A 24,913-nucleotide genomic window follows, 5' to 3' on the forward strand; every position below is an offset into this window, starting at 1 on the left:
GAGGAGGTAGCGAACCGGAGATCTATTACTCCACAGGACCTTCTAGAACACTAAGGAACTTGACTCAAGGACCCTAGGGTCGAACTGGGAAGGGCCCCACAAGGAGCGTATCGACTTGAAGACATGGAAGGGCGACCTCTACCGCATCCATGGAATGCCGAGCACCTAAAGATCTACTACCCGTAAAGGCCGACTAGGTCTAAAGTCAAAATCTACATGTCTGCTATTTAGAATCTACAATAAGCGACCGACCAAATCGAAATCCAAATGTTCCCTTCAGAATCTATAATAAAAATCCCGAGGTCGGGAAATTTTACTTTCTACTCTTTATCTACAAATGTTCGGCCTACATGAATCTACTAAGGGCTTCCGTTACTACAAGGGAAAAACTGCCCTCACTAATAGTCCGACCCTTAGAGAAGAGGTCGAACCGTTGATCAAATCTACTATGTGGTCTACCGGAGACTTCCCTTAGTGTAAGGGAGAAACAGTCCCCGACCAGTTGCCCGACCCTAAAAGAAGAGGTCGGATCACTAATTAATAACACTACTCGGACTGCACGATCTACAATGAGGACCCCTTAATGCAAGGGGGAACGATCCTTCTAAAGAAAGTTGCTCGACCCTCTATAAGGGAATTAATGCAGCTCGTGCATCAACTCTACGAAAACAAAAATCATCACGAGGGCCTAAGTGTTAGCCCACGAGCTCCTGCACGGCCTAAAGGCTCGACCTACTAACGAGTACTAGACCGACCTGACAAAACTACTCGGAAAATTCACTCGCAACAATCGTTAAAACAAAAGCACCTTCTTTCCATTAATAACAAAAGGAGGTACATATGAAGGCATAAAAAAATAATAATAAATAAAAAAATAAAAAAATAAAAATCATTACAAAGGAAGAAAACATATCAATGCCCCTCCAAGGTAGGTTGCTCAGCTTCTAGAGGAGTGGGCTCTTCCGCAGGGCTATCCTCGAGAGAGGTCAGGTCGAGCTCGGGATACAACTCCTTCACATCCTCGAGGCACTTGTCATACCCGAGGCTGAAAAGTGCGTCCCTATCTTCCTCAACCTCCTTGGAGGCCTTGAACTCCTCCACGGCCGCCGACCTAGCCCCCAGAATAGTTATCTATGCTTCCTTCAACTTCACTCCAAAGTTGTGCCTCGCCTCGCTCAACTCTGTCTTCCACCTCGCACCGCTCTCCTAAGCCTCCTTAGAAGCAACTTCAATGCTTCCAGCTCGGACTTCGCCCCCTCCGCCTAGGCTTTCAGAGCAGTGGCCTCTAAACGGTGCTGCTCGGACTCGACGGTCTTCCACAAAAGAGCCGCTTATGCCTCTTTGCACTCCGTCTCGGTGCGCAATATCTCGCGACGACCGTTTAAGAGGACGGGGCCGAACTGAAAAAAGAGATCCACGTCAGAAGAGGAGAATAAATTCTTAAGTAGTGAAGATGACTATAGAAAAGAAAATTTCTCTACCTTGTAGCAGAGTGCCGCCATCTGGCCCACACCGGCCGCTAGAGGCATCTCCATCACCCTGGTAAACTCGGCGTCGGGAACATGCCAAGATATCCAGGGCAACATGCCTTCTGTTGTGGCCAAGACAGATCAGAGAGATCCCCGAGCCTTAGCAACTTGGCCTCCAGACGGACTATCCACCCGAGCCTCAGAGCCAGTAGCGGCCCGAACCTCGAAAGGTTGGGCCTCAACAACAGGGGCCACCTCCGCAGAAGCTCCGACCACCCCAGAGACCGCTGGCAAGTCTGAAGGAATGGTAGTAAGAATAGTGCTGGGGTCGGCGTCCGCGACCGCCCGACCAGCAGAGGACAGAGGCAACAACCCCTTTCTTTTTTTAGGTTGGCCTTTGCTTCTTCTGGGCCAGTCATGGAAGGAACTTTGCGCTTTGAGCAATTCTGCTCAAGCATCTCTACACAACAAAAGGAAATGATCAGCAAGCAGATGAGAATGAAATAAATTCGACTATCTCCTAGGGGTATACCTGATATAGACAAAGTGAGACCTGATTTAAAAAGCAGCTCAGGAGTAATCAGTTGCCTCCAAGACCTCAACACAGCATCCACCGACCTCATCTCAGCAATTCGACTAAGCTCCGCCTCGCCCACTCCAGCAAGGTACTTGGGCAAAACTACCAAAGACAATCACAATCAGAGATGAAGAAAGGAGAATAAGTTAAGGAAAATGCAGTTCGGATATATCGACCTGGTTTAGCGAAGCGGGTTGGGACTCGAGGACGCAACCCGGGAGCTCCTGGAGCCTCCCAATCTCCCGACGCCCATAACCATTTACTCTTCCAATTCTTGTTCAAGGTCGGGGCATCCATAATTATGGCGTTGCCAGTCTTCGGCCAGGCTAAAAAATAATACCAACCCTCGTGGTAGGGGTTGGACTTCACCTGGTATAGGTGAAGAAATTCATCCACAATTAACTCAGGTTGGTCGAGCTTGGACCATAGGATGAATGTCCCCACCAGCGCCCTCCAGTCATTTGGGATTATCTGCCCAGGAACTAACTCTAGATACACGAGGACTTTTCTGACTATGCGTTGGAGAGGGAGCCTTAAGCCACATTGGAGGGCGACCAGGAATATAGCCACCTCGCCGGCCTGGGGCTCGCTCGGAAGCTCGCCAAGTACAGGAGCTCGGAGTACCACAAAGTCTAGTATGTGATACCCCGACCTGATCCGTACCAGGTCGGCCTCTGTCAGCGTCGACTCTATTGACCCATTTTCCTCTGCCTCTAACGAGGATCCATTGACCTCCTCCGTAGCCAAGACAACCCCCTCGGTGTCCTCTGGTCGCTCAGCCGAGGACCGAACGACCATCCTCGACTCATGGGACACTTGGAAGTCCCTATCACTCATCATCAGCTGCGGTGAGGGTGGGTTCGACATAGGGTGAAGATCATTTAGCCCACCATCACGCTAGGACGACTCCCCCCGCTGGTCCAATGATCTCGACATCCCCTTTAAGTGAACAGCCACCGGAAGCCGAAACTCAGAAGAAAAAGAAAAATGAAAAGGGGAGGGGAAGGATAGGAACAGAGCTCACCGAAGAAGAAGAGGTTGGAAGTCGTAGGAAATCGCCCGAGTCTAGAGAGAGCAGAGAGAGGGGCAGAGAGACAATAGAGAAAATAGCTCAAAACGGTGCTAGGGCACCCCCTTCTATGGATGACTCGACTGCACAGTATTTAATGCCCACACTCATTACGGCAAATAAATCGGTGCCTCAATAATTGCGCTCGAACACGTGGAGCTCTCCCACTTGCTGACTATCCCGTCTCTCCAGAAGACACCACGCGTCGACACCCCGTAGGCCAGAAGCCGAGCAGGCATGCTGACAACTCACGTGACCTCGAGCGGCGCGCATTATCTCGAGCACACTTTACCATGATTACAGATACACCCCAATTCTTGTGCACGCCGCCTTATCCAACATTAATGACAAGCGGACTCAACACCCTGGGCACAAAATGGTCCAACCTCACTATTATCGACCTGCTCCACGAGCCCTCTACACGTGCTCGGAAGCAGGGGGGCTTACTGTTATGGGTAAAAATGGACTAGCCAATGAGATAAGGTTAGGTCGGACATCTGTGCACACCGCAAAGCTACTCAAAGACGGTTATGATGAAGACCCCGGTCCGAGCAGGAAAGGAGCTCGAGCTCGGCCATGATGAAGACCTCGGCCCCATCCCCAACCTGAGCAGGGAAGCAGTTCGGTCTCAAACGGTTTAAGGTTGGTCGGCAGATTGGCCATCCACTTAACACCAAAGGGAAGCACGACCATGATTCACCAGAGAATTCAAGTCAGCAAATCACTCCATGAAGCAATTATATAAACTCTCTTGGACTCTCCACCTCATTCCTATGTCGACTGCCTCCATTGGTTCTGACTTAGTTCCGACCGACCTCATCCGCGATTCCAGCCGAGGATCTTGGAAGTCGAGCACAACACGGATCCCCTCCGGGATTTCAGTCAAGGATCTCGACGGATATACTAGCATTCCCAGATACGAATTCCACTACAACTTGGTATCTGAATCATACTACAATACACTCTTACTAAACAAGCAATATCCCTCTACATCACCGCCTCTCCTAACTTATAAATAAGAGCACCCCTAATGGTGAAAGGTACGCACTGTCTTCGAGCCAAAAAACCTTGTTTCCTACCCATATTCCCTACCTGACTTAGGCATCGGAGGGTCCCCTGCTGCAGCCAAGGTCCCCATTGTCTTCTTTGTGTGCAGGTATTCCAAGGACCAAGGAGGGTTAACCAGATTTTTGCATCAACAACCTTAATGAAGATGAAATACTGGAAGAAGCTTTGGTTGTAACTTTGCTATGCGCAGAAAAGATGGGGAAAGGCTCTAGTCCTATTTGTGTATTCGGCTTGGAAGCTGATGTGGCGCACTGAGAGGCTAACAGTAGGACATTTCCGATTACAAAGGAGTAATTCAGATGGACCAAGGATGTTATTGAGAGGGTGGGGGGACTAATGAGGATGTCTTATGGGACTCGAGATGAAGACGTTTATGATTTTTATTTTATTTTTTCAACTTGCTCAGGATAAAGCTTCTCAAGGACTACAAGATTATCAAAATGTGAAACCCAAGAGATCTCCCAAAGGCTAGAGGGAGCTGTCAAATTTTGCGTGCACCATTAATTATGACTCTACGGCTAGAGCAAGCAGAGCCAAGAGGGAGATATCAGGAAAAGGTGGTGATCAATGATCATTATATCTTGGAACGTTAGAGGCCTGGGGAGCATAGCAAAGAGGGCTCAGGTCAAGAAATTTGCAGAAAATCAAAGGTTGATATCATCACCATCTAAGAATTCAAGCTGCAGTCAATGAATAGAGGTATGATCAATTACATATGAAGGGTAAAAATTTTAGATTAGGTGATTGTTGATGATGAGGAAATTTTGTTGCGTGGACGTTTGATGTCTGGAGACAAATTGATTCCTTTTCTGGTAGTTTTTCTATTTGACTTTTTCTATTAGAGATTTCTTCAGAATTCCAGTGGGTCTTTATGGTTGTATATGGCCCTTGTTCTTACAATCTACAAGATCAACTCTAGGAAGAACTAGACAGTGTCGAGCAGAAATGGGCAGCCCCTTAGTGTCGTAGAGGACTTTAATGTCCTTTGTTATTCCTTCGGAAAATCAGGAGGTGGAAGGCAGGAAGGGTGACCAATAGCATGTTAAGTTTTTCTAATCGGGTGGGCCACCATTATTTGGTGGACCTGCCTTTAGGGGGTGGCAAATTCACATGGCCAATAGCCAAGAAAATCCTATCATGTTGCAGTTGGACAAATTTCTAGTTTTTGTGAATTGGATTAAGCGATACCCTTTGGTTAGTCAGCATGGTCGCCCGAAGGTTGCTTCAGATCATCAACACATAATTTTAAAAGTGGATAGTGAAAACAAGGGGACATGTCCTTTCAAATTCAAATTAGCCTGGATGAAGTGGACGGCTTTGATCAACTGGTTGCAGATTGGTGGTCACCCTTTACAGTTGATAGTTATGTTAGGATCGAAATTAGCAAGAAATTTAAAATGTTGAAAGAGAAGCTCAAGTTGTGGAAGAAAGAGGTCCTGGGAGGAAGAGAGGAATAGTTCAATAAAATGGCAGAAGAAATTCATGAACTTGACCTTTTAGAAGAAAGTGAGAGCCTATCTCCAAAAGATAGGTTGAAAAGGACTGACACATCACTTAAGTATGCTAGTAAGGCTAATGAAGAAGAAATTAAGTGGCGCCAAAGATCAAGAGCAGTTTGGCTTAAGGAAGGGGACAAGAATACTCGTTTCTTTCATAACATTGCTAGCACTCCCGCATGTGGTAATAGAATCTCCAGTCTAATTGTTGATGGGGGCCAATACATCGAACAAAGATAAGATTTGCAACAAGATAGTTTCTTCTTACCAAAAGCTACTTCCGGTGAGAAGTGGGTGCATAACCGAGTTTGGATATTCTCCATTGTCACCGACTATATTCTGAGGACGCCTCCTAGTTTGAAAGGCTTGTCCCAAAGGAGGAAGTGCCGGCTCTAGGATTGTGCAGGGATAACCCCCCAGGTCCTGACAGTTTTCCTATAGCTTTCTTCCAAAAATTTTGGCATATCGTGAAAAAAGACGTCTTGGACTTCATTGTGGAATTCTCAGAGGGAGGCCATGCATCTAAAGAACTCAGGGCCTCGTTTATTGCATTGATCCCCAGAGTCGAAGGACCCAAGCGGTTTTCAGATTTGAGAACGATTAGCCTCATTCAGGGTCCTTACAAAATATTGGCTAAAATACTTGCTTTGAGATTCAGGGATGTTCTTTCGAAAGTGATTTCAATAAATCAAGGTGCCTTTGTGGCAAGTAGGCGGATTTTGAATAGTGCTCTTATAGCTCATGAATGCATCGACACCAGGTAAAAGGAGAAAAAGAGCAGATTAGTTTGCAAGTTGGACATCGAGAAGGCATATGATCATGCCAATTGGGACTTTTTAGACTATATACTCGATGGATTGGGTTGCACTCACAAGTGGAGGAAGTGGATTAGAGCCTATGTGCAAACTGCTCCTTTTCTTATTCTGGTTAATGGGTCACCAAACAGGTACTTCAAGGCAACTCGTGGTCTCAAGTAGGGTGACCTGATTTGTCCTTACCTATTTGTTGTTATTGGATAAGCTCTCAGCATGATGCTTCAAAAAGGCGAGAAGAATGGGCTCTTTGTGGTTTCAAAGGTTCAGGCCATGGGGATTATTTCAGCTATCTTCAATATGTTGATGATATATTGATATTTTGTGAGGAAGAGGCAGAGTTAGTGGACAACCTTCAGAAAATTTTAGTTTGCTTTTAAGTAGTTTTGGGGTTGAAGATTAACGTGGCCAAGTCCGGAATGTTGGGAGTGCATGTTTAAAGGGATGATGTAAGTCATTTTGCAAGAATCTTTGGTTGCAAAACCAGGGTTTTTTCGTCCTCTTGCCTTGGGCTTCCTCTTTGTATCGGGAAGCCGGCCAAGCACCTATGGGGCAAAGTTATTGAGAGAATCGGATAGAAACTAACTTCTTGGAAGTGTCGTTATCTTTCTTTGGGAGGTCGATTGACTCTTATTAAGGTGGAGTTTTCCAATATGCCGGTTTATATCATGTCTATATTCAAATGTCTCTCGTCGGTGCTACATAGACTTGGGAAGTTAAGAAGAGACTTTCTTTGGAAAAGTACAAATGATGGAAGGAAATTTCATCTTCTTAAGTGGGATGAGGTGTCCGGGGGAGTGGGGGGATTGTGAGTACTTCCTCTCTCCATAGAGCTTTGACAGTTTGGAAAGCGATAGCAGCCACCGAGCATATAGTTTGTAGGGTTATTTCGTATACACTAGGTAATGAAAATTGTATCTACTTCTAGGTTGATGCGTGGTGTGGAGACAAGCTGCTTCAGGATCTTTTCCAGAGAGTAGCCCATTTAGCTTCCGACCGCTTTGTTGTTGTTGTAGATTTCTTTTCCCTTGACGGAGTGATGGTTGTGTGGTCCCCTCCTTGCCGGAGGAACATGACGGACAAGGATATAGTCGAGGTTGCTGGTTTGTTGGACTTTCTTAAAAACATAAAGCCTGTTATTCAGATAAAGGATTGGATTTTTGGAGGTAGCCACAATGGTTGAGGGATATGGTCCGCTTGGGTGCATTGATGTGGTGTACACTTTTGATGATGTAGGTAATATCAAAGTGCACAAGGTGGTGGACTTCCATAATCATGGTGAAGCACCAAAACCCTAACCTCCTTTATTTATAGATCCCATTCTCAAGAGAGAAGTGCTCTAGAGAGAGAGAGAGAAAGCATCTCATCTCGTGAGAAAATGAAAAATTTTCCAAGGACAAGAGGAAAGAAAAGAGAAAAAATGGTAGCGAAGAAAAGAAGTCAGTCTTCTCCTTCTCGCATCACATATGGTACATCTCTTAGGTTGATCTTAGCCCATGGATTTAGATCTCAGCCCTATAGTTAGATCTAGATTTGTTTGGGCATCGGTTCTTAATTGAGGATAGACCAAAGAGAGATTTCTTTGATTCAAAGAAGAACGGCATCATCAATCTCTTCTTCGCCGCATCAATATAAGGTATTAAATCTAGATTATTTGTTCATTGTTTTTTTTTCTGGAAATTTGAACATTACCTTCTTTGGTAGGTCCTGATCCAAAGAATGAATTTCGAAAGTTATGCTTACCACTACTGTCTTCCCAAAACCCCATCAAGCAAACATGTTAGTCAAGGTATAAATTTCCATAATGTGTAAATGAACGTTGGAAAAATAAATCAATAGTCTAAGGGGAGGAATTATGGTGATCTATGATGCAAGGCCTTGCGCAATTTACTCAAGATTTCATTTCTGACAAGTTGGGACACGCCCAAGTTTCAATTATCCATACCAGGCGCCTACCATCCCACCATGGATGGACCATGTCCTAAAAATCCCTACATAGTACAATACTAAAAACTGCAGATATATGATACTCAGTTATCCACATTATTGAATGATAATTGATAATAACATTTATCAATTCATTGCACAACTTTGGGGCATTCAAAACTGCAGATATATGACACTCAGTAAAGGATGCAGGTTAAAGTAAAATAACCGGTAACAGATAGCAATGTCAGTTGGTAGATAGCACCAGTGTTTTAAATAGTGGTAGCGGGACGCGTAGCACTCAGCCCTCTATAGCGTGTAGTGTAAATATGTAGCGTGTAGCATAAGCTACACGATACTTCTATTTTTTAATTTAAAAATAGGACAAATATAATAAATAGTGGAAAAAGGAAAAGAAAAATATAAAAATGCCTAAAAGATTATTCATTTTATCAATTATAAACATGTTCAAATGATTTATTAGTTATCATTTATCAAAAGCCAATCCACGTATATAAGTCAAATCAAATAATTATCACATCAACAATTTTCTAAGCAAAGCACTTTAATTAATAATGTCTAATTAAAACGATAAGTCACAATTATGAAAAGAAATAAAAATCCCATAGGTTAAAAGTATCAAGTACAATACAAGTGTCACATTCCTCAGCATTGGATACAAAGAAAACATGAAAAAAGTAATAACAAAATAAAATAGTAAAAAAATACGTTGTAGCTTACGCTACGCGTTACGTAGCTGTAGCGTACGCTACGACCCCTGTAACGCTACAGGGGATTTATGCTATTTAGGATGCTACATAGCGCTACAGCCACGCTACGCTACGTAGCGTACGCTACGGGCGCTATTTGAAACACTGGATAGCACTAAAACAATCATTGAATATTGTTAGCAAATGTATCCCTCAGATTACCTTCTTAGAGGGTACCAGACAAGGACATTGCTTCTCAAACTCCTGGGAGGGAAGCACCTTTTGGGGGAAATCAATTCTTGAACCAGAATGTGTGACATCGCAGGATGATCCCTTCGACAGATTCGCTGAAGTCCCTTCCAAATATAGCGATTTGTTAAAAGCATCTCGTCTCAAGTTGATTTCTGTACTAATCCAATTGGAATCGATAACAATTCCTGAAGACAGAGACTTTTTAAAAGCACCTTGTTTCACTTCTAATATTTCTGGACTAACGTGAATCAAATCAGAGTCGATAACAATTCCTGAAGATTGGAAGATTACTTCTTCCAGATACATCTCTCTGGGATGTGATCGGTGCAGACTTACACTGACAATCGCTTCATCATTTTTCAAAGCATTGGATTCAGTAGTGCAAAGTTGTTGTCCTTCCAAGGCATGTTTCTGTGTCACTACATCGCATGACCACTTGCGTTTCCCAGAATAACTTAAGTCAGCATTAGAGCTTTGTTCTAGTTTTCCACTTGAGTTGTCTTTAACATTATTAGAAGTGAAGTAATCATTCAGAACATTTACTTCTCGGAAATCCATCATCCTGCGCTTTCTACATCGCTGCCAGCGAAATCGCCTGACACGCTTTTTGGGCTTACCTCCAACATCAGTGATAACAGAACCTGTCAATTTATCAGTGCATAGTGATGTACTGGGCTGCTGCATAGATACAGTAGCATCACACATAAACTTATCATCAATTTCCATTTCAGCTCGCCTCTTCTTTCGTTGTCCTAATGAAAAGCACAAGATCAATCATAACCTCATCAAGTCCTACAACATATATGGAATATAATGGTCCAATCAATTCCCTAAGAAACTAGATGTAGAAGAATGACTACAAGACAAGTCATTACGATGAAAAGAGAATGTCACCCAACAAATTCAAATTCTTGAAACCACAAATCCATCTTTGTAGGGTGTATCGTGGTTCTTAGAAGAATCTGAATTGAAAGCACAAATCCATCGTTCTAAAGTGAGAACATTAGATAAACAGAAGAATCCTACAAGCTCATAGGTCTATCATTTTCTTCGGATCAATTTTTATAATTCTTACTGATATTTTAATGATTGAACTGTGCCAGTCAGAAGGAGAAACTTGGTACAAGTTGAAGGCTCTAAAAGGGCAAGGGGAAGGCCCAAAAGGAAGTGGGTAGAAAAGACTTGATGGCCTATGGTCTAACTGAAGTTATGGCCCTTGATAAGTGGAATGGTGGAAAAGGATTCATGTAGCTGACCCTAATTAGTTGGGATAAGGCTTAGATGATGATGATGATGATGGCTGATTTTTTAATGACTTCTACAAAAGTATTTTTAATGTTTGAGTTTAGGTTTTCTGACTCAGTCAATGTCAAACATGTCTATCAGTTTTGTTGAAGTGACCAGTTTCAGACCTGGACAAGTCATTCCCCAAAACCAAGATTTTGAACCATGGCCATGACAGAGGCTTGCATTGATACCAGTCACATGCAACAATAGTCTCACCTAGTATTAACCCCAGCCCAACAACTAGTACATGCAGTTCACTAAGGAGAAGCAAGCAAGGTAGTATCACAGACAGCCATCTAAGCAATTAAGATCAAAGCACCACACACAGGAAGAGTTTTGCTCGAGTCGTTTTCTGGGCAAACATAAGGGAACCCACCAAGACATGATTACCAACACAGCACATAATAGGACCAAATCCTAAGATGGTATCCCATTCTAATGTATCCAGAGCTTGTTGCGACATGCGTGGAGGCTAATCTAGGGACAACCATTTTTTGCTCTACTTGTGCGTATATTACATACGTATCTATGTACATGCATACATACATATATGTATATATGTATATGTGTGTATGCATATATATATATATATATATATATATATATATATATATATATATATATAGACACACACACACACATACATGATTACATACACATATGAGGTCACAAGTCGGACCACAATTTATCGTCCACCAATGAATAACTTCCCTTCTATCATGTACGTGCGGCATCCAACCCTTCCAATAGGTTGGGCCGACCATGAGGATTATTTTGTGCAAAAATCAGCCCTATCCATCCATCAGGTGGAACATACCATAGAATGCACTTTCTAACCATTGACAAATAACAAAATACATGTGGTACACACAATGAGTGGATGCGGCTGATTTTTATGCAAGTTGGTCCTCATGGTCGGCACAACCTATTGGAAGGGTTGGATGTCACATGCACATGATGGAATAGAAGTTATTTGGTGGGTGGACTATAAATTGTAATCCAACCGGTTGGACTTGAGACCTACCACACACACACATAGAGGTTGTACATAGTAGAACAGTGTAGAGAATTCTACAATAGGCTAGAGTTTTGTAGAGAAGTGTGCAAATCTGTCCAAGGTTCCAGAGTTTTCAGATAAAGTCTTGTAGCTAGATGAGAGTGTAACAGTCTAGAAGTTCTAGAGTGTTTCATGATCGTAGGGTGAATGCTACATAGCATAATCCTCGCCACTTATAGAAGATACCTAGCAAGGTATTCCAAAACGGTTACATAACGGCCGTTATGTAAGAGTGACAATGGTAACCGTTACACATTACAAGGTCATAATGGCCATTACAGAAAAATTGGCCCGTAATGGTCCATTACGAGCCAAAATGGGCTTTTTTTTTCAAAAAAAAAAAAAAAAAAAAGCCATAACGGCCATTGCATTTATTGTATGATATCTTCTCTATAGTTAAATATAAAAGAACTCTCCCTCTCATATGTTCTCTAGCATTTTTCAAACACTTGGCCTCATCCCCAACATCCACACCCCACCTTCACCCCCTTGATGTCTACACCTCGTAGGTGCCACCTACTCCCATCGCACCATTGAGAGAAGAACACGTGTTCGAGCGTCGATTCGGTGCCCCGCAAGAGAGAAAATGGCATTCCTTCACCCTACAGGCTCTCTCTGCTACTCCAACTACTCTTTACGCTTCCCTGAGCTTCCAAACCTCGCCCCACCGACAATCAGACACCTTTTCCACCTTGATAGGAATAACCACCTGGTCCACTTTAAGCTTAATGGAATTAGGAACAGACATCTCCTTCCTCTTAATAAGCAAGCACTGACCTTTGAACCTACTTCAGTCTCCTCATCGACGGCAATGACCTCCCCAAACAAGATCCTAACTCCCTAATCACCTTCGAGGACCAAAGTTCTAAAGGAACTCCCCACAAAAGGAACCAGGCTTCTTCTTCTTCTCTGAACTTGGAGACCTCCGACCACCTTTTGCAATCCACCGCTGCAAGAAGAATAAAGACAGCCGATGTCGACCCTTAGCTTGACTACGACCTAAATCTCGTTCTCCCCTAACGTGCACAAAGAATATTGGCCATCGAATAGACCACAAGATTCTTTCACCCATTTTTTAATCTCCTCCAGACCTGGCTCGTCTTTGGTATACACCACCGTCAACCATTTAAGTAGCTTACTTGAGTCCTCCACTACCTGCGAAGTCATACAGATGGAGAGGCTCTGCCCCGAAGACTCCATATCCAATGGTTCTAGCTGATCCAATTTTGAGTAGCCAATTGAGCTAAAGGCCCTACCTCTAGAATCTTGTGAATGGACAGCCTTACCGCCAACTCCGTGTGGAAGCGGTTCCCCACCACCTCTTTCGAAAGTTCCTTCGCAGATTTTACTTTAGGTCTCGAGTCCTTACCTTCGAGAATCTCCTTAGGGGGAGGGATGATTCCCCCCTCCTTTTGAGTTGACCTTCTATTGATCTCCCCTGAACCATATTTAGCACATTGGACAAATTCTACAACCTCTAAAGCTTCTACCGTAGAGGGTATCAATCACCCTCTCCACCTATTCCTCCATCAACATACGCACAAACGCAAAGCCCATCAGGTTTGCGGTCTTCTTGTCTCTAGGGATGATTACTTAACATCTCTTGCTCTGGTGAAGACCCTAGTGAAGGAATATCGATCCCACTTTACAGGGAAGGATTCCACAAAAAAGCATCGAAAGTTCCAAAAGAGGCGCTCCCAGACGACCCCCTCTCCTTTGTCCTAGCTTCTTCTCTCTCCCTACTACTTCCACCCACTCCTCTTCAACCTCCTCTCCCTCTAAGTCAATTCGATTCTTGAAATCAGTGCCTTCAATCTTCCTTTTCCCTTTCTCTTTCCCTTTCGCATTGACTGCCTTCCTTCCACTAAACCCCTTCTCCATGTCCTTTCCCAATTTTTCGCTTCTATTCCATCCCTAGAAGCCTTCTCCCCCTACCAACTTAGAAGATTGTGCATCCTTCAACTCCAAAGGATAGCGGAACTAACCATGATTTCCACTGCTCTCCATCATGGATGTCCCGACAATCCCTTTCCACCTTTTCCTTTCACATGATGGCACTGTCAATGTTGATCTCTAGGCTCCAAACCCTCACGCTGAATCTCTCCTGAGTGATTTCTCCACAGAACAAATTATGAATCTACGATTGATAGCTGATGTGCTTTAAAGATACTAAAAGTGCGTTCTCAGTCACACCTACAAAAGCATCAAGGGAAATGATGATGTCATGTGAGTGAATTTATTACTTTAAGTAATTAAATAGTATCGTTAGTGATTAACAACTACATTCCCCATTTGCACTAATACATACTTCTGATGGATTGGCAGGCGACTGGTGGGTGATTATGGATGTGACGGTCCCACACTGCGGTAACTTGTCACCCGTGTTCTTGCCCTGACTATCTCCTCTTTGCCATGCAAGAGTAATTGGAGCATATGGTTGCTCATGTACATAAATAAGAGGAACGGACTAGGTTATGAAAAGCTGCAAAAACTCGTATACTGCCACTACAATATGAAGACAAAAGAGATGCAGCTACAGGCAAAGTGCGACATAGAGGCACATTATGACCGGCTAAACATGTTATCAATGGACACGCACAAGAACATCTCGCAGATGACACTGAGGACTCACTTTATGAGTAGGTCAAGTCAGCAGATTTAAATAATGTTGGAGGAGGCCCTACTCCACTATTAACCGAGGTAGTAGCATCTCCTAGTATTTAATCCACCAAGTCATGAGCGAGCAGAGGATTGAACCCGACTCCTTCATCACGTTGATGAGGAGTCTTGTATGTCCTCATATGAGTGATGCACATCACAGCCTACTCCTTTTCGGATAGTCTTGAGCGATGATGAGACTTTATCAACATCTAGCGGTGGTGGGTGACAGCGATGATGGAACTGATGGAGGTGGTGACGGCAAGGATGGAGGCTAGTCCAGTGGGGCAGCAATGGCGACAACAGTAGGGTGGGTGGAGATGGTAGCGCTAGAGGTGGAGGTGACAACAAAGTGGGTTACACAACATGTCAAAGTTAGTGATCTATTGACTAGTTCACTGAGGAGGGCCACTTTGGCAATGCTACTCAAAACGAAAACCATGGATCTCATCCATTATCCTTGCGAAGAGCAACAGAGCCCAATTAGCATTTCCAACGTCGAAAGGGTGGGAAGAAGGTCACACTCGCTGAGGAGTCTCTGCATGCAACTTGCCATTGATGGATATCAATTTAGAGCAAGGAAACTCCACTTCCATCTCAACTTATGTGCATGGAGGGTATTATGGTTATGGATATGGCAACTCTGACACTCAGTCACAGTCGTCCAACTACAGATACATGCAACCACAGGAAAGCGCTTATAGTTATGAGTATGAAGGGGGTAATCGAGGTACCCGTCATATGATTGGGCTCAGTTCTATCCTACAGTCAAGGTTGGAATCAGTATGTTTCCTCAGGACCCAACTCAGCCACAATCGATTACCATCACACAATACCCACATCTTGTCATGCTCGCATAGTTCAGGGAGGATGAGTACCAAAGATATGTGAAAGAGTACCTCCAGTGGTATGAACAGACGACAACCCAAGCACAGTATTGTCGATGCGTGGAGCAGCGGTACTTTGGCCTACCAAGTGGGGACGGCGATGATGACTTCGAGCCACTTCGTAACTCCATATGGGTATGACATATGAGGGATGGCTGGATAGGTATGTTTTTTAGTTCCTTTACTTTTTGAATGTCTTAGTTATTGTTTGGTACCTACATTTGTAAAATATAAACTCATTCTGGTAACTATTGCACTATTTTTTTACAACAACACATTCTTTAGGCCCCTACTTAATGGAAACTTATTATATATGGTTCTTTTTTGCAATTTTTTAATTTCTAAATATGTAAATGTTTCTTTTAGCATCTCCTAAAGTTTTATTGAAAAACTCCACCGTTTTCTCCTCTCTTTTTTCTTTTTTCTTTTTCTTTTTTTTTTTTCCTTTTTTTTTTTTTTTTTTTTTTTTTTGAGAGAGAGAGAGAGAAACAACCACTTTATAAAGAAGCTCACAAAAAGTGAGAAAATAATACAAAAGACACAGAGGAACTAAATGTGCAAAAAGGAACCAGCCATAGTTGGTCTAACAAATAAGGCCCAAGACTCAATCAAAACATTAATTCTTCTAATGACCTCATCGTGGTCCACACAGCGATTCCTGAAGCATCAGTCATTCCTAGCCCCCCACAAGGCCCACATCATTTTCCCCATGTTTATCCATTGCAGCCATACATTACCTAATATTGGCAATATCGATAAATGTTTTCATATCCCCGGTCAGTGATACATATAAAGATATTGATACTACGAACATTACTGATATGTAACTATATTTTAATTTCTTTCATTTGTTAAAAGAATATAGAATGTAACATCAAAACAAATTTAATTTTCTTAATTAGTGTAAATATGTTTTTTTTTTGTTTTTCTTTTTGTCTCTCTCTTCAAATGATAAACAAGAACTGATTTTTATTTTTATTTTTTGTCTTTTTCAAATGACTTTTCTTCATTACCTTTCCTTGCATCCAACCAAACATCAGAGAAGGGAGACACCCATGTTAAGGAATAGCATTTCATGCAAGAAAAAAAGGTGAATTATTATATTCTCTTTTAGGCATTTTTCTGCAATGCATGTTTCACTCAGTTTTTTGTCTATTTTATATTATAGCCTAAAAAAGATATTATTGCATTAACAATTTTCATGAAGAATAACAAAATGTACTAAAGAGGAAAGAATTCTCCCCACAATTAGATCCATCATGAGTTTCGCAAACCACTGTTATCAACCAGCACTCTAACAGCTGAAGTAATCTCACATGACGCCTGCTTACCATAAGAAATAATTACATAAGTGAAATCAAAATACTTCAGTATTTTGTGATTTTATGTAGGAAACCTTTATGAATCAAGCACCAAGACAAAGGGAATATAAATATACAATGGAAAAGATTATTTACAATAACTTCCAAATGAATCCAATTATCCACTAAAAACAGAATGATACCTAAGTATGCACATCTACCACTTCCGAAAGAAGAAAAGATAGACCATTGTAACTCCACTGAGAAACCTATGATACAAAAACGCTCTATTACCATATTCAGCATGGTTTGCTACAGATGAAGGTTGAAAACTTTTGACCCCTGATTGAAACCCAAATGTTTTATGCTCCGGAACCTTGGAACGTTGACGTCGAGGAGATTCATTGATAGGAGGACCAGTGACCTGAAGGTGGTTCTTTCTAGGAAGGGGCAAAAATATAGATGCATACTTCAGGAGGTGAGCCATGAGACAATCCCCAATCTGGAAGTATCATTTTGAACCCAGTAAAGGAAAAGAAATGAAGAGTCCAGAGCTCAAATATCATTTAATCGTGAATATAGCATAGATCACTTACCCTTGTTAAAAGAAGACACCAAGCTGATGTAGTAAGAACATCAGCAATGGGACTGAAATGATGTTGCTGCTAGAAATAAATGAACATTTCAATTGTGTCAGAAGACTTGAAAGTGGTTGGGAAAGAGAAAAAGAAAATGACATCAGCAACACACGTCCTATGAGATTTAAAAATTATGCCACGAAGTAGAACTCGTTAAAATATTACAATCTCATAACTATAAGAAATTTGCATACGAAGCTTGATCAGTGCCAGAAAAATCAGAAAGTCCATACTTCAATGGTTAGTAGTTCTTCAAAGCAGAAGCAAGCTGAGAATTTTACCATCCATGCTGTTAGCGCATAGGTGTCCATGCCACAAGCTCCATTCCTCATCCACATGCAATATACATTTTTCTCCCAGACATGTGAACAGAAATTCTTTTTCATGTATTAGTATGCATTTCGAATTGATTGTGTGAAAATAATGTCACTTCTAGCCCATTGATGTTCACCAGGTTGGGCACATCAGCTTCCCACTACCCAATATGTCCTAGGTTTACAATAAATTGTGCTTTAATCTCTTCTATGATATCATTTCTAATCATCATTATCATCTAAGCCATGTCCCAACTAATTGGGTCAGCTGCATGAATCTTGTTCCGCCATTCCACTCTATCAATGGCCATATCCTGAGTTAGACCAAGTCTTTTCTTCCTACCTCTACCCGTCCTTCCCCTTGCCATTTTAGAGAGATGATTTCATTACTAATGATGATTTTTATAATTTAAAATAATAATAATAATAAAATAAAAATAAAAATAAAAATGTATGAACACCATATCCAGCTTATAGTTGCACGAAGCATCAGGGAAGCACCAGTCGATCGGGATGCAGGAGCAGGGAAGCATCAATTCCAAAATGTTAGCATCAATAAAAGGCTTGGAAGCAGGAGGGAGAGCATGGATTCAATGCGCAAGCACGAAGTAGGAGAAGCCTGGGAAATGGTTCCAACAACTAAGATCGCTCCGCCTTCTTGACAAAATGTGATGCAGTTTATCAATCAATCAGGTCTTTAGCTGGAACTAAGATGGTCAGACCTATTATGCATGTCTAAGAGGATGACTTAGACCTATTATGCATGTCTAATAGGTTGACTTAGTTAACTTTTCAGCTGAGTTGATTTTTAAAAAATGCTTGTCACAAATTGTCACTTTTGAATGACTCCAACATGGCAATCTAATCACCATTTGTTGAAGCTTTGGCAACAAACCTAAATGTCATTGATTCTTCACAAGCCACATGTGGGAACTTCATACGCTCTAGCCGTGGCTAAAATTATACAGTAAGCTAAAGTGGTTGTTAGCAAGCTTATATGGTCCTTTAGCTTTCCTGGTAGCCATGTTTTGCATTCCTCAACTTTCTTCTGGACAATTCTTAAAATGGGAAGGGCTAGTCACATTCAATCTTTTACAAATACACAAGTGTGACGCCAAAGAGATGTTATCTTTTAGATCAATGCAAGAAGTAAATAGGATGAAAACCATGTAAAGATAATATGGCAATGAAATTGCTTTTGGTGATTTTTTTTTCAAATTAACGACTCTTATTCTCACAAGATGAAGGAAAATTCAGCTTGACAGGACAGAAAATGGCCTTTCATTTTTCAGAATAGAGTGGGGTTCTATGTGGTTCCTGCAACTGAGTTTGATATGGGTTGAAGGTTCCTACAAGAATCCAGTTGTATATTTGGTCAACAATTTGTTCAGGTTATACCCTGAGAAACCATTTATGTGTCAATATCTCGTGACCCCACAGTGTTGTCAACAAGGACATGGACATCACAATTCCCCATTCTAATCTATGATCTATGAACTTGAAAGCAATCATATCCATCTTTTTTCATGATCAATGCAATTTTAGCAATCACTGGTCGAATAGATTGTGCTCAGTGTAGCTCACCAGTCCCATCTTTGATGTTCAGTGCAACTTTTGGGAACATTTTTCTCTATAGTTGCCTAACTGGCTTGGCATTTGCATCCAAAGGTGACAAATGCCCAACAAGGTGCAACCATGTCCCAGATGTCTTCATGGGAGAAACATGGTGGAACCATGCCCTCACATGTCTTCATAGGAGACTATCCATTGGTACTTCCTGCTAGGCATGAGTCCCATGTGGGACTTCTTTTTAGACACAAGGGACTATCCACTTCCTGTTAGACATGAGACCCATGCAGGATTTCGTGTTAAACATGAGGGACTGTCCATTGGGACTTCTTGTTAGACATGAGACGCATGTGGGTCCACACATGTGACATCCCCTATGGAGAGTGGTGCACGTGTAGTTTATTCAGGGTAGGATGTGGTGGACTGTTCATATCTGGAGAAGATTCCATGATCGTGCCTTCCTAAAAACTCCCTCCCTCCCTCCGAGTCCATGAGCTAACCCGTTTCTTGTAAACCCTACCACTAGAGAGAAAAGGGAAGAGATTGCATATCCAATCATCCCTCGTTCACTATTGCAACATTTAGAACTTGGATACAATCCACCAGTGGCTATCTTAGCCATAGGATCAAAGGGATCTGCAAAAAGATTCCTTCCTGTGTGTTTGGACCATTTGAAAGCTGCCAATGGGATCAGCTGAAAATCTTTGATTATGCCACAGAAATCCACTGCATCAAACAACACCGGACAAGCGACAACTACACTTTTGTCATCCTCTTTCTTCCCTATTCAAACGCATGTACAAATCACAATAATCCTAGGATTTCTTCCAGGCCCACATCAGTGGCTTCATTCATCTCAGTTGCAGCTTCAAAATGCAATTGAATCTTTGAACTACCGATCGAAATTCTGTTTATAGATATGGATCTTCCTCCTTACTTTGTTAACTCATGCATTCCCATTCCATAACAGAAAAGGATGCTGAGCGATTTGTTGGATCCTCAATGTGTGAGACTGTATGAAGAAGCCTCGCACTTAAATTCATTTAATCTTCTTAATGCTCTTTCAGACATGGGTCGCTTTCAACAGTTTACGTGCGCACAAAGAAAAGAAAAAAAAAAATCTTTCAATTCATATAAACCTAGCATCATGGGAAAGTGGGATCTAGATGGGAAAAAAATTGTGCATTTTGTTGATGCTTCAGTTCATGAACAAACAATGGATACCAAGAAATAAAATCCCAATCTAGAACCGTTTTAATTTCTTTTACTATAAAGCATCCCCATGTCCAGAACTCTTAATGGTTGCTTAGCAAATGTTTTTAAGCAGATCTAAATCTGATATATCACCCAATCAAAAAAACAGCATAAAGAACAAGAAAGTCCCAAACTTGCCTTGTCATAACCACTGCATATCACGTTAGGAGGTTCAGATGATTTGACCATTATCATCTCTATGGTATTCTGGACAATCTGTAACAAGTCATTGATAAGGACTAGATTAGCTAAAACTCCAAGAAATCACTCCGTGCAACTAACATTCCATTTAGCAGAAGAGTAAATTCATACACTGAAAGACAGGAATAATATGTGGTTAGCATGGTAGGAAAAAAAAAATTTGTTGAACAACCAACAACTGATATCTTCACATTCATTAAAAGAAAATTTGATAGAAAATCAGAAACACAAATGATGACATGTCTGTGAATTACAGGTATTAAAATTAGCCAGAAAGAACAAATGCCGCAATTGAAAACCAAATCACTCATAACTCAATGTATGTTTTCATCATTTTGAATGAATTCATCTAATTCTACAACATATTAGGAATTCCCTTTAATTTGCCCTTGAAAGTACCAGAAGTGTTAGAATTCACCAAAAAGGAAAACAACAAAGAAAAGCCATTATCAAAAACCAAAAATGGAAAAACAAAATAAATAGATGATTACTTCCTTGTGATTTCTTCCTGTGGCAACAGAAGAACAAGTCCTAAAAATTGATAAAGATATTTAGCAAATAAAGAAAAAAAAAAAAAAAATCTCAACAGGAATAACACCAAAACCGCACTGCACAGATCCCTATTTTTATTAGTATATTTACATCATTCCCAACTTTCAAGCAAAGTGGAAAAAAATCTCATTCCACTTTCCAACCCAAAGTAGTGAAGAGACAAGAAAGTCAAGAGGGATTTCTTGTGGGGCAGGAAAGAAGGCAGGCACAAATCCATCTCGTTAATTGGGGGATCTCCAAAAGCCCAATAAAGAAGTGGGTATTGGATTGGGAGGATTACCGAGAACTTAGCTCTTTTATCGTAATGGTGGAGGTTCAAGAGTGGAAGAGAGATGCTATTGAGGGTTGGGATCGCTAGCCAAAAGAAAGAGATTTGAGTTCCCAAAAGGGTGGTGAGAGGAGGAAGAGGTTCTCTTGCAAAGAAGGTAGGGTTGTCGACAGGTTGTGTTTGGATCGGATACCAGTGAACCCATATCCGGACCCAACTAAGAGAATTGAACTTGGGTCCTGCCGTCCTGTAGGATTCAGATATATGCACCACATATCAGGCCTTCGATTAGGGCTGTCGATGAGTAACGAGACCAGTGGGTACCAATGGACGCAACCCAATGTTAATGGGTTCAAGTCCAATTTCTCAAACCCGTTTAGTAATCGGGTCATGGTTGGGCTTGCCATTTGGACCCGTAGAAAAACTGGGTCTAGTTGGGTCCAAGTCCGGGTCCACATCTTGGACCCGATTAAAATCGGGTCAAATCGGCTCAAGTCTGGTTAATTTAATGGTAATGCTATATTATTTATCCTTGTAAAGGAATGAGGTTTGCCAATCCATATCACCTTGCATGTGTCGTATCATATGGATATGACATATAATCCATCCATTCAACTGGGCCGACCATGTGAATGTCCTTATTTGATATGGGGTGCAGCCCAAACCTGACTCAAAACCAAGGCCCAAAGACCCAATGGGTCCCTAAGGGGTAAGCAAAAACCAATCAGATCCAAGTCCGGGCCCTAAAAAAAGACTCAAACCCAACCCAGCAAGACCCAACTCCGATTAGACTAGGTCAGAGAACTCTAGGGCCTGACATATTGACATTTGACAGCCCTACCTTGGATCCAAATCCAATTGGATTCGGGTATCCCATCAGGACCTGTCAAGTAAAATTAGGATTTAGAACGGATTTGGATCCAAAATCAGCTCCAAACTCACGTAAAAGACCAAATCATGGTTCAGGTCCATACCAAAGACATGTCTTTTGTATGGTTTTAGATAATAAATACAATTAAATGAAGGATAAAATTTTAAATACATATATCTGAGTATCCAATCGAACCAATTTATAATCAGATCCAAGACCATGGACCCAAATATGACCCGACCACTCATCAGGCCCGAAATCTAGATCAAAATCCTATTAAATCATGCCAGATACTTTGGGTATCCACGCATCTGGGTACGCATTAACAGCCCCAAAGGAAAGCCATTTCAAGTTTGGGGATGTTTGAATTGGGGTCACATAAGCTTTTGCTAATAGGATGAGAGTCAAAGTAAGAGACAGCAACCTTCTTCACGTCTTGAGGATTTTTGGGTTGGTGAAAGACCTCTTGCCAGAAGATTCCCCATTCCTACTCTCATTCCTCAAGAAATACTCTCATCAAGGATAGTTTCAAAATTCTTGGAGGAGATTAGTGAGAAGCTTAAGTTTCAATAGAAAATTATGAGATAGATATATATATATATATATATATATATATATATATATATATATATATATATATATATATATATATATATATATGTATATCCTAGGGAAATGGTACTCTAAGGTTGGCCTCATGGGAGCTTGCATGCAGTTGAGCTGTGTGGGCCCCACCATGATGCAAATTGAACATCCACATCATGCATTTGGTGGGACCCCTCTGGGTTAAGGGATATCCCAAAAATCAGCCATATCTGGAACTCAAGTGGGCCATACCATCTGAAATTGTGCAAAATCATGCCTAAAACATCTCAAAGCACTTGGTGGGGCCCATTTAAGTTATGGATACAGCTGAAACTTGGTGTGACCCCTCATCCAAATGGGGCACACAATGAATGGGCTGGACATGTGAACCACAACTCAGTGGACCCTATAAACGGTCATGAAGGTTTCAATGGGTGGGTATCCACTCTCAACTGTTGTCTGTAATGTGGCTCACCTAAGTTATGGATTGGTCTGATTTTTAGGCCCATGGCCCACCACGGAAGGGTGCATCTGACTAATGGGGTGGATGTCCAATACACATCACGGTGGGGCCAACACAACTCGACCTCATAGTACCTTTTCCGTCACACACACGCACGTGCACGCGCGCACGCGCACACACACACACATATAGAGACCTGCTCGAGAAGGTAGAGGGAGCTCATCTTCCTCTAAATGAGACAAATGTTCGTGTATAGGCACCTTCCCCATACAAGAATTTTTCTTCCGAAGAAGGTATGTTATTGATTTGCCATTGGAATCCTTGATTCCCTCTCATGTCTTTAGCCGAATCACCATTAATAATGGGTGAAGGGGCTTGAACCCATACAAGCTCCTTGAGAACATGCAAAAGAGCTCAGATTTCTGCCTCATTGGAGCCAGCAATCCCAATAGGAGCACTGAAAGTGATGCAAGGACATGTGATGACCTAATCCTAGATGCATGTATAATCAGGTTAAAGAATGTTCAAGTAAATACACGAATCAACTAACCATTTTCAATCAAAGAGATTAGGTAAATTTTAACACAAAAATGAGGTCGTTTCATCAGGATCACGCCCCTTAGCATAAAATCGCATAAACAGTAAAAAAGGAGGACCTAGGGATATGAGGTTATCCCAAATCTAGCATAAGTCAATCCACGGTCAAGTTTGGATCTGATTCTAATAACTAACCATCCCTCTTTCCATTCAAACAGGAAAGGGGTATCCAGAGAGGAACGAAAGGGGTGAAGAATGACGGGTTCGAGATGAAGAAAGTATGAGTCCTTTTGTCGTCAAAAGAAAAGGATGATGATTCTTACCTTTTCCTGCACCTCAAAGATCTAGAAAGAAGGAAACCTAAAATCGGGGTGGAATCCTCAACACCCAAGGGTCAATCCTAAAACCCTAATCTCTTAAATAAAGAAGAAGAAAAGAGATAAATTTCTATTCATTCAATAATAATGAAAATAAGGTTTCTCATAACGTATATATAAGCTATGGAAAAGTAAAAGTGCACTAAAGCCCCTTGAAAACAAGAAAAATAATAAAAAAGACGAAAAAATAAAAAAAGTGCAACAAAGCCCCTGAAACAAGAAAAAAAAAAAACAAAAACAAAAACGCCTAAACTAAAACACCCGTGTGGTAGGGTATAAAATCCGACCCATGGATCTATAGTCAAGGTGCGGTCATGCCGCTCCTGTACTCGTAGCATGTCAGAAAATGGGTCCGATGGACCCAGCGTCCATCCACATCAACTCCTCCACTCCGGTACTCTGTCGGCAACGCCTCCTCCTCCGGTACACTCTAAAGGGTGCACCATTGATTTCCGCATCAGAAAGTGTCACGCAAGTCACCCCTAATCATCACTTGCAGTTTCACCTATCCCTATCAGACAGTACTTATTCCTCGAGCTCCTCTCAATATATAGTTTCCACATCCCACTTGGCAAAGAGAACCAAGAGTGGTGAGGGCATAGAGATTCCACTCAGTTCCTTTCATGACCTCGGCCGATACATCTTCTCATATGATTCCAACTTTCTTTGTTTTCCTGAACAGTAATTTTATTAGAAAGCATATCATTAATTATAG

The 24,913-nt window shown here is 41.7% G+C and overlaps 1 protein-coding gene across 2 annotated transcripts in view; it reads right to left on the reverse strand.

The window, feature by feature from the left end:
- LOC131223933 (telomerase reverse transcriptase) overlaps window positions 1-24,913 on the reverse strand; it is a 181,059-nt gene that overhangs the window by 147,727 nt on the left and 8,419 nt on the right. For both annotated transcript variants that reach the window (XM_058219533.1, XM_058219534.1), the window contains 3 exons: window positions 17,166-17,231; window positions 16,864-17,071; window positions 9,350-10,131 (listed from right to left, as the gene is read on the reverse strand). In XM_058219533.1, the coding sequence (XP_058075516.1) occupies window positions 9,350-10,131; window positions 16,864-17,071; window positions 17,166-17,231 (1,056 nt within the window). The remainder of the gene's footprint in view (window positions 1-9,349; window positions 10,132-16,863; window positions 17,072-17,165; window positions 17,232-24,913) is intronic.

This window comes from Magnolia sinica, chromosome 13 (assembly GCF_029962835.1).
Source record: "Magnolia sinica isolate HGM2019 chromosome 13, MsV1, whole genome shotgun sequence".
Taxonomy (NCBI): domain Eukaryota; kingdom Viridiplantae; phylum Streptophyta; class Magnoliopsida; order Magnoliales; family Magnoliaceae; genus Magnolia; species Magnolia sinica.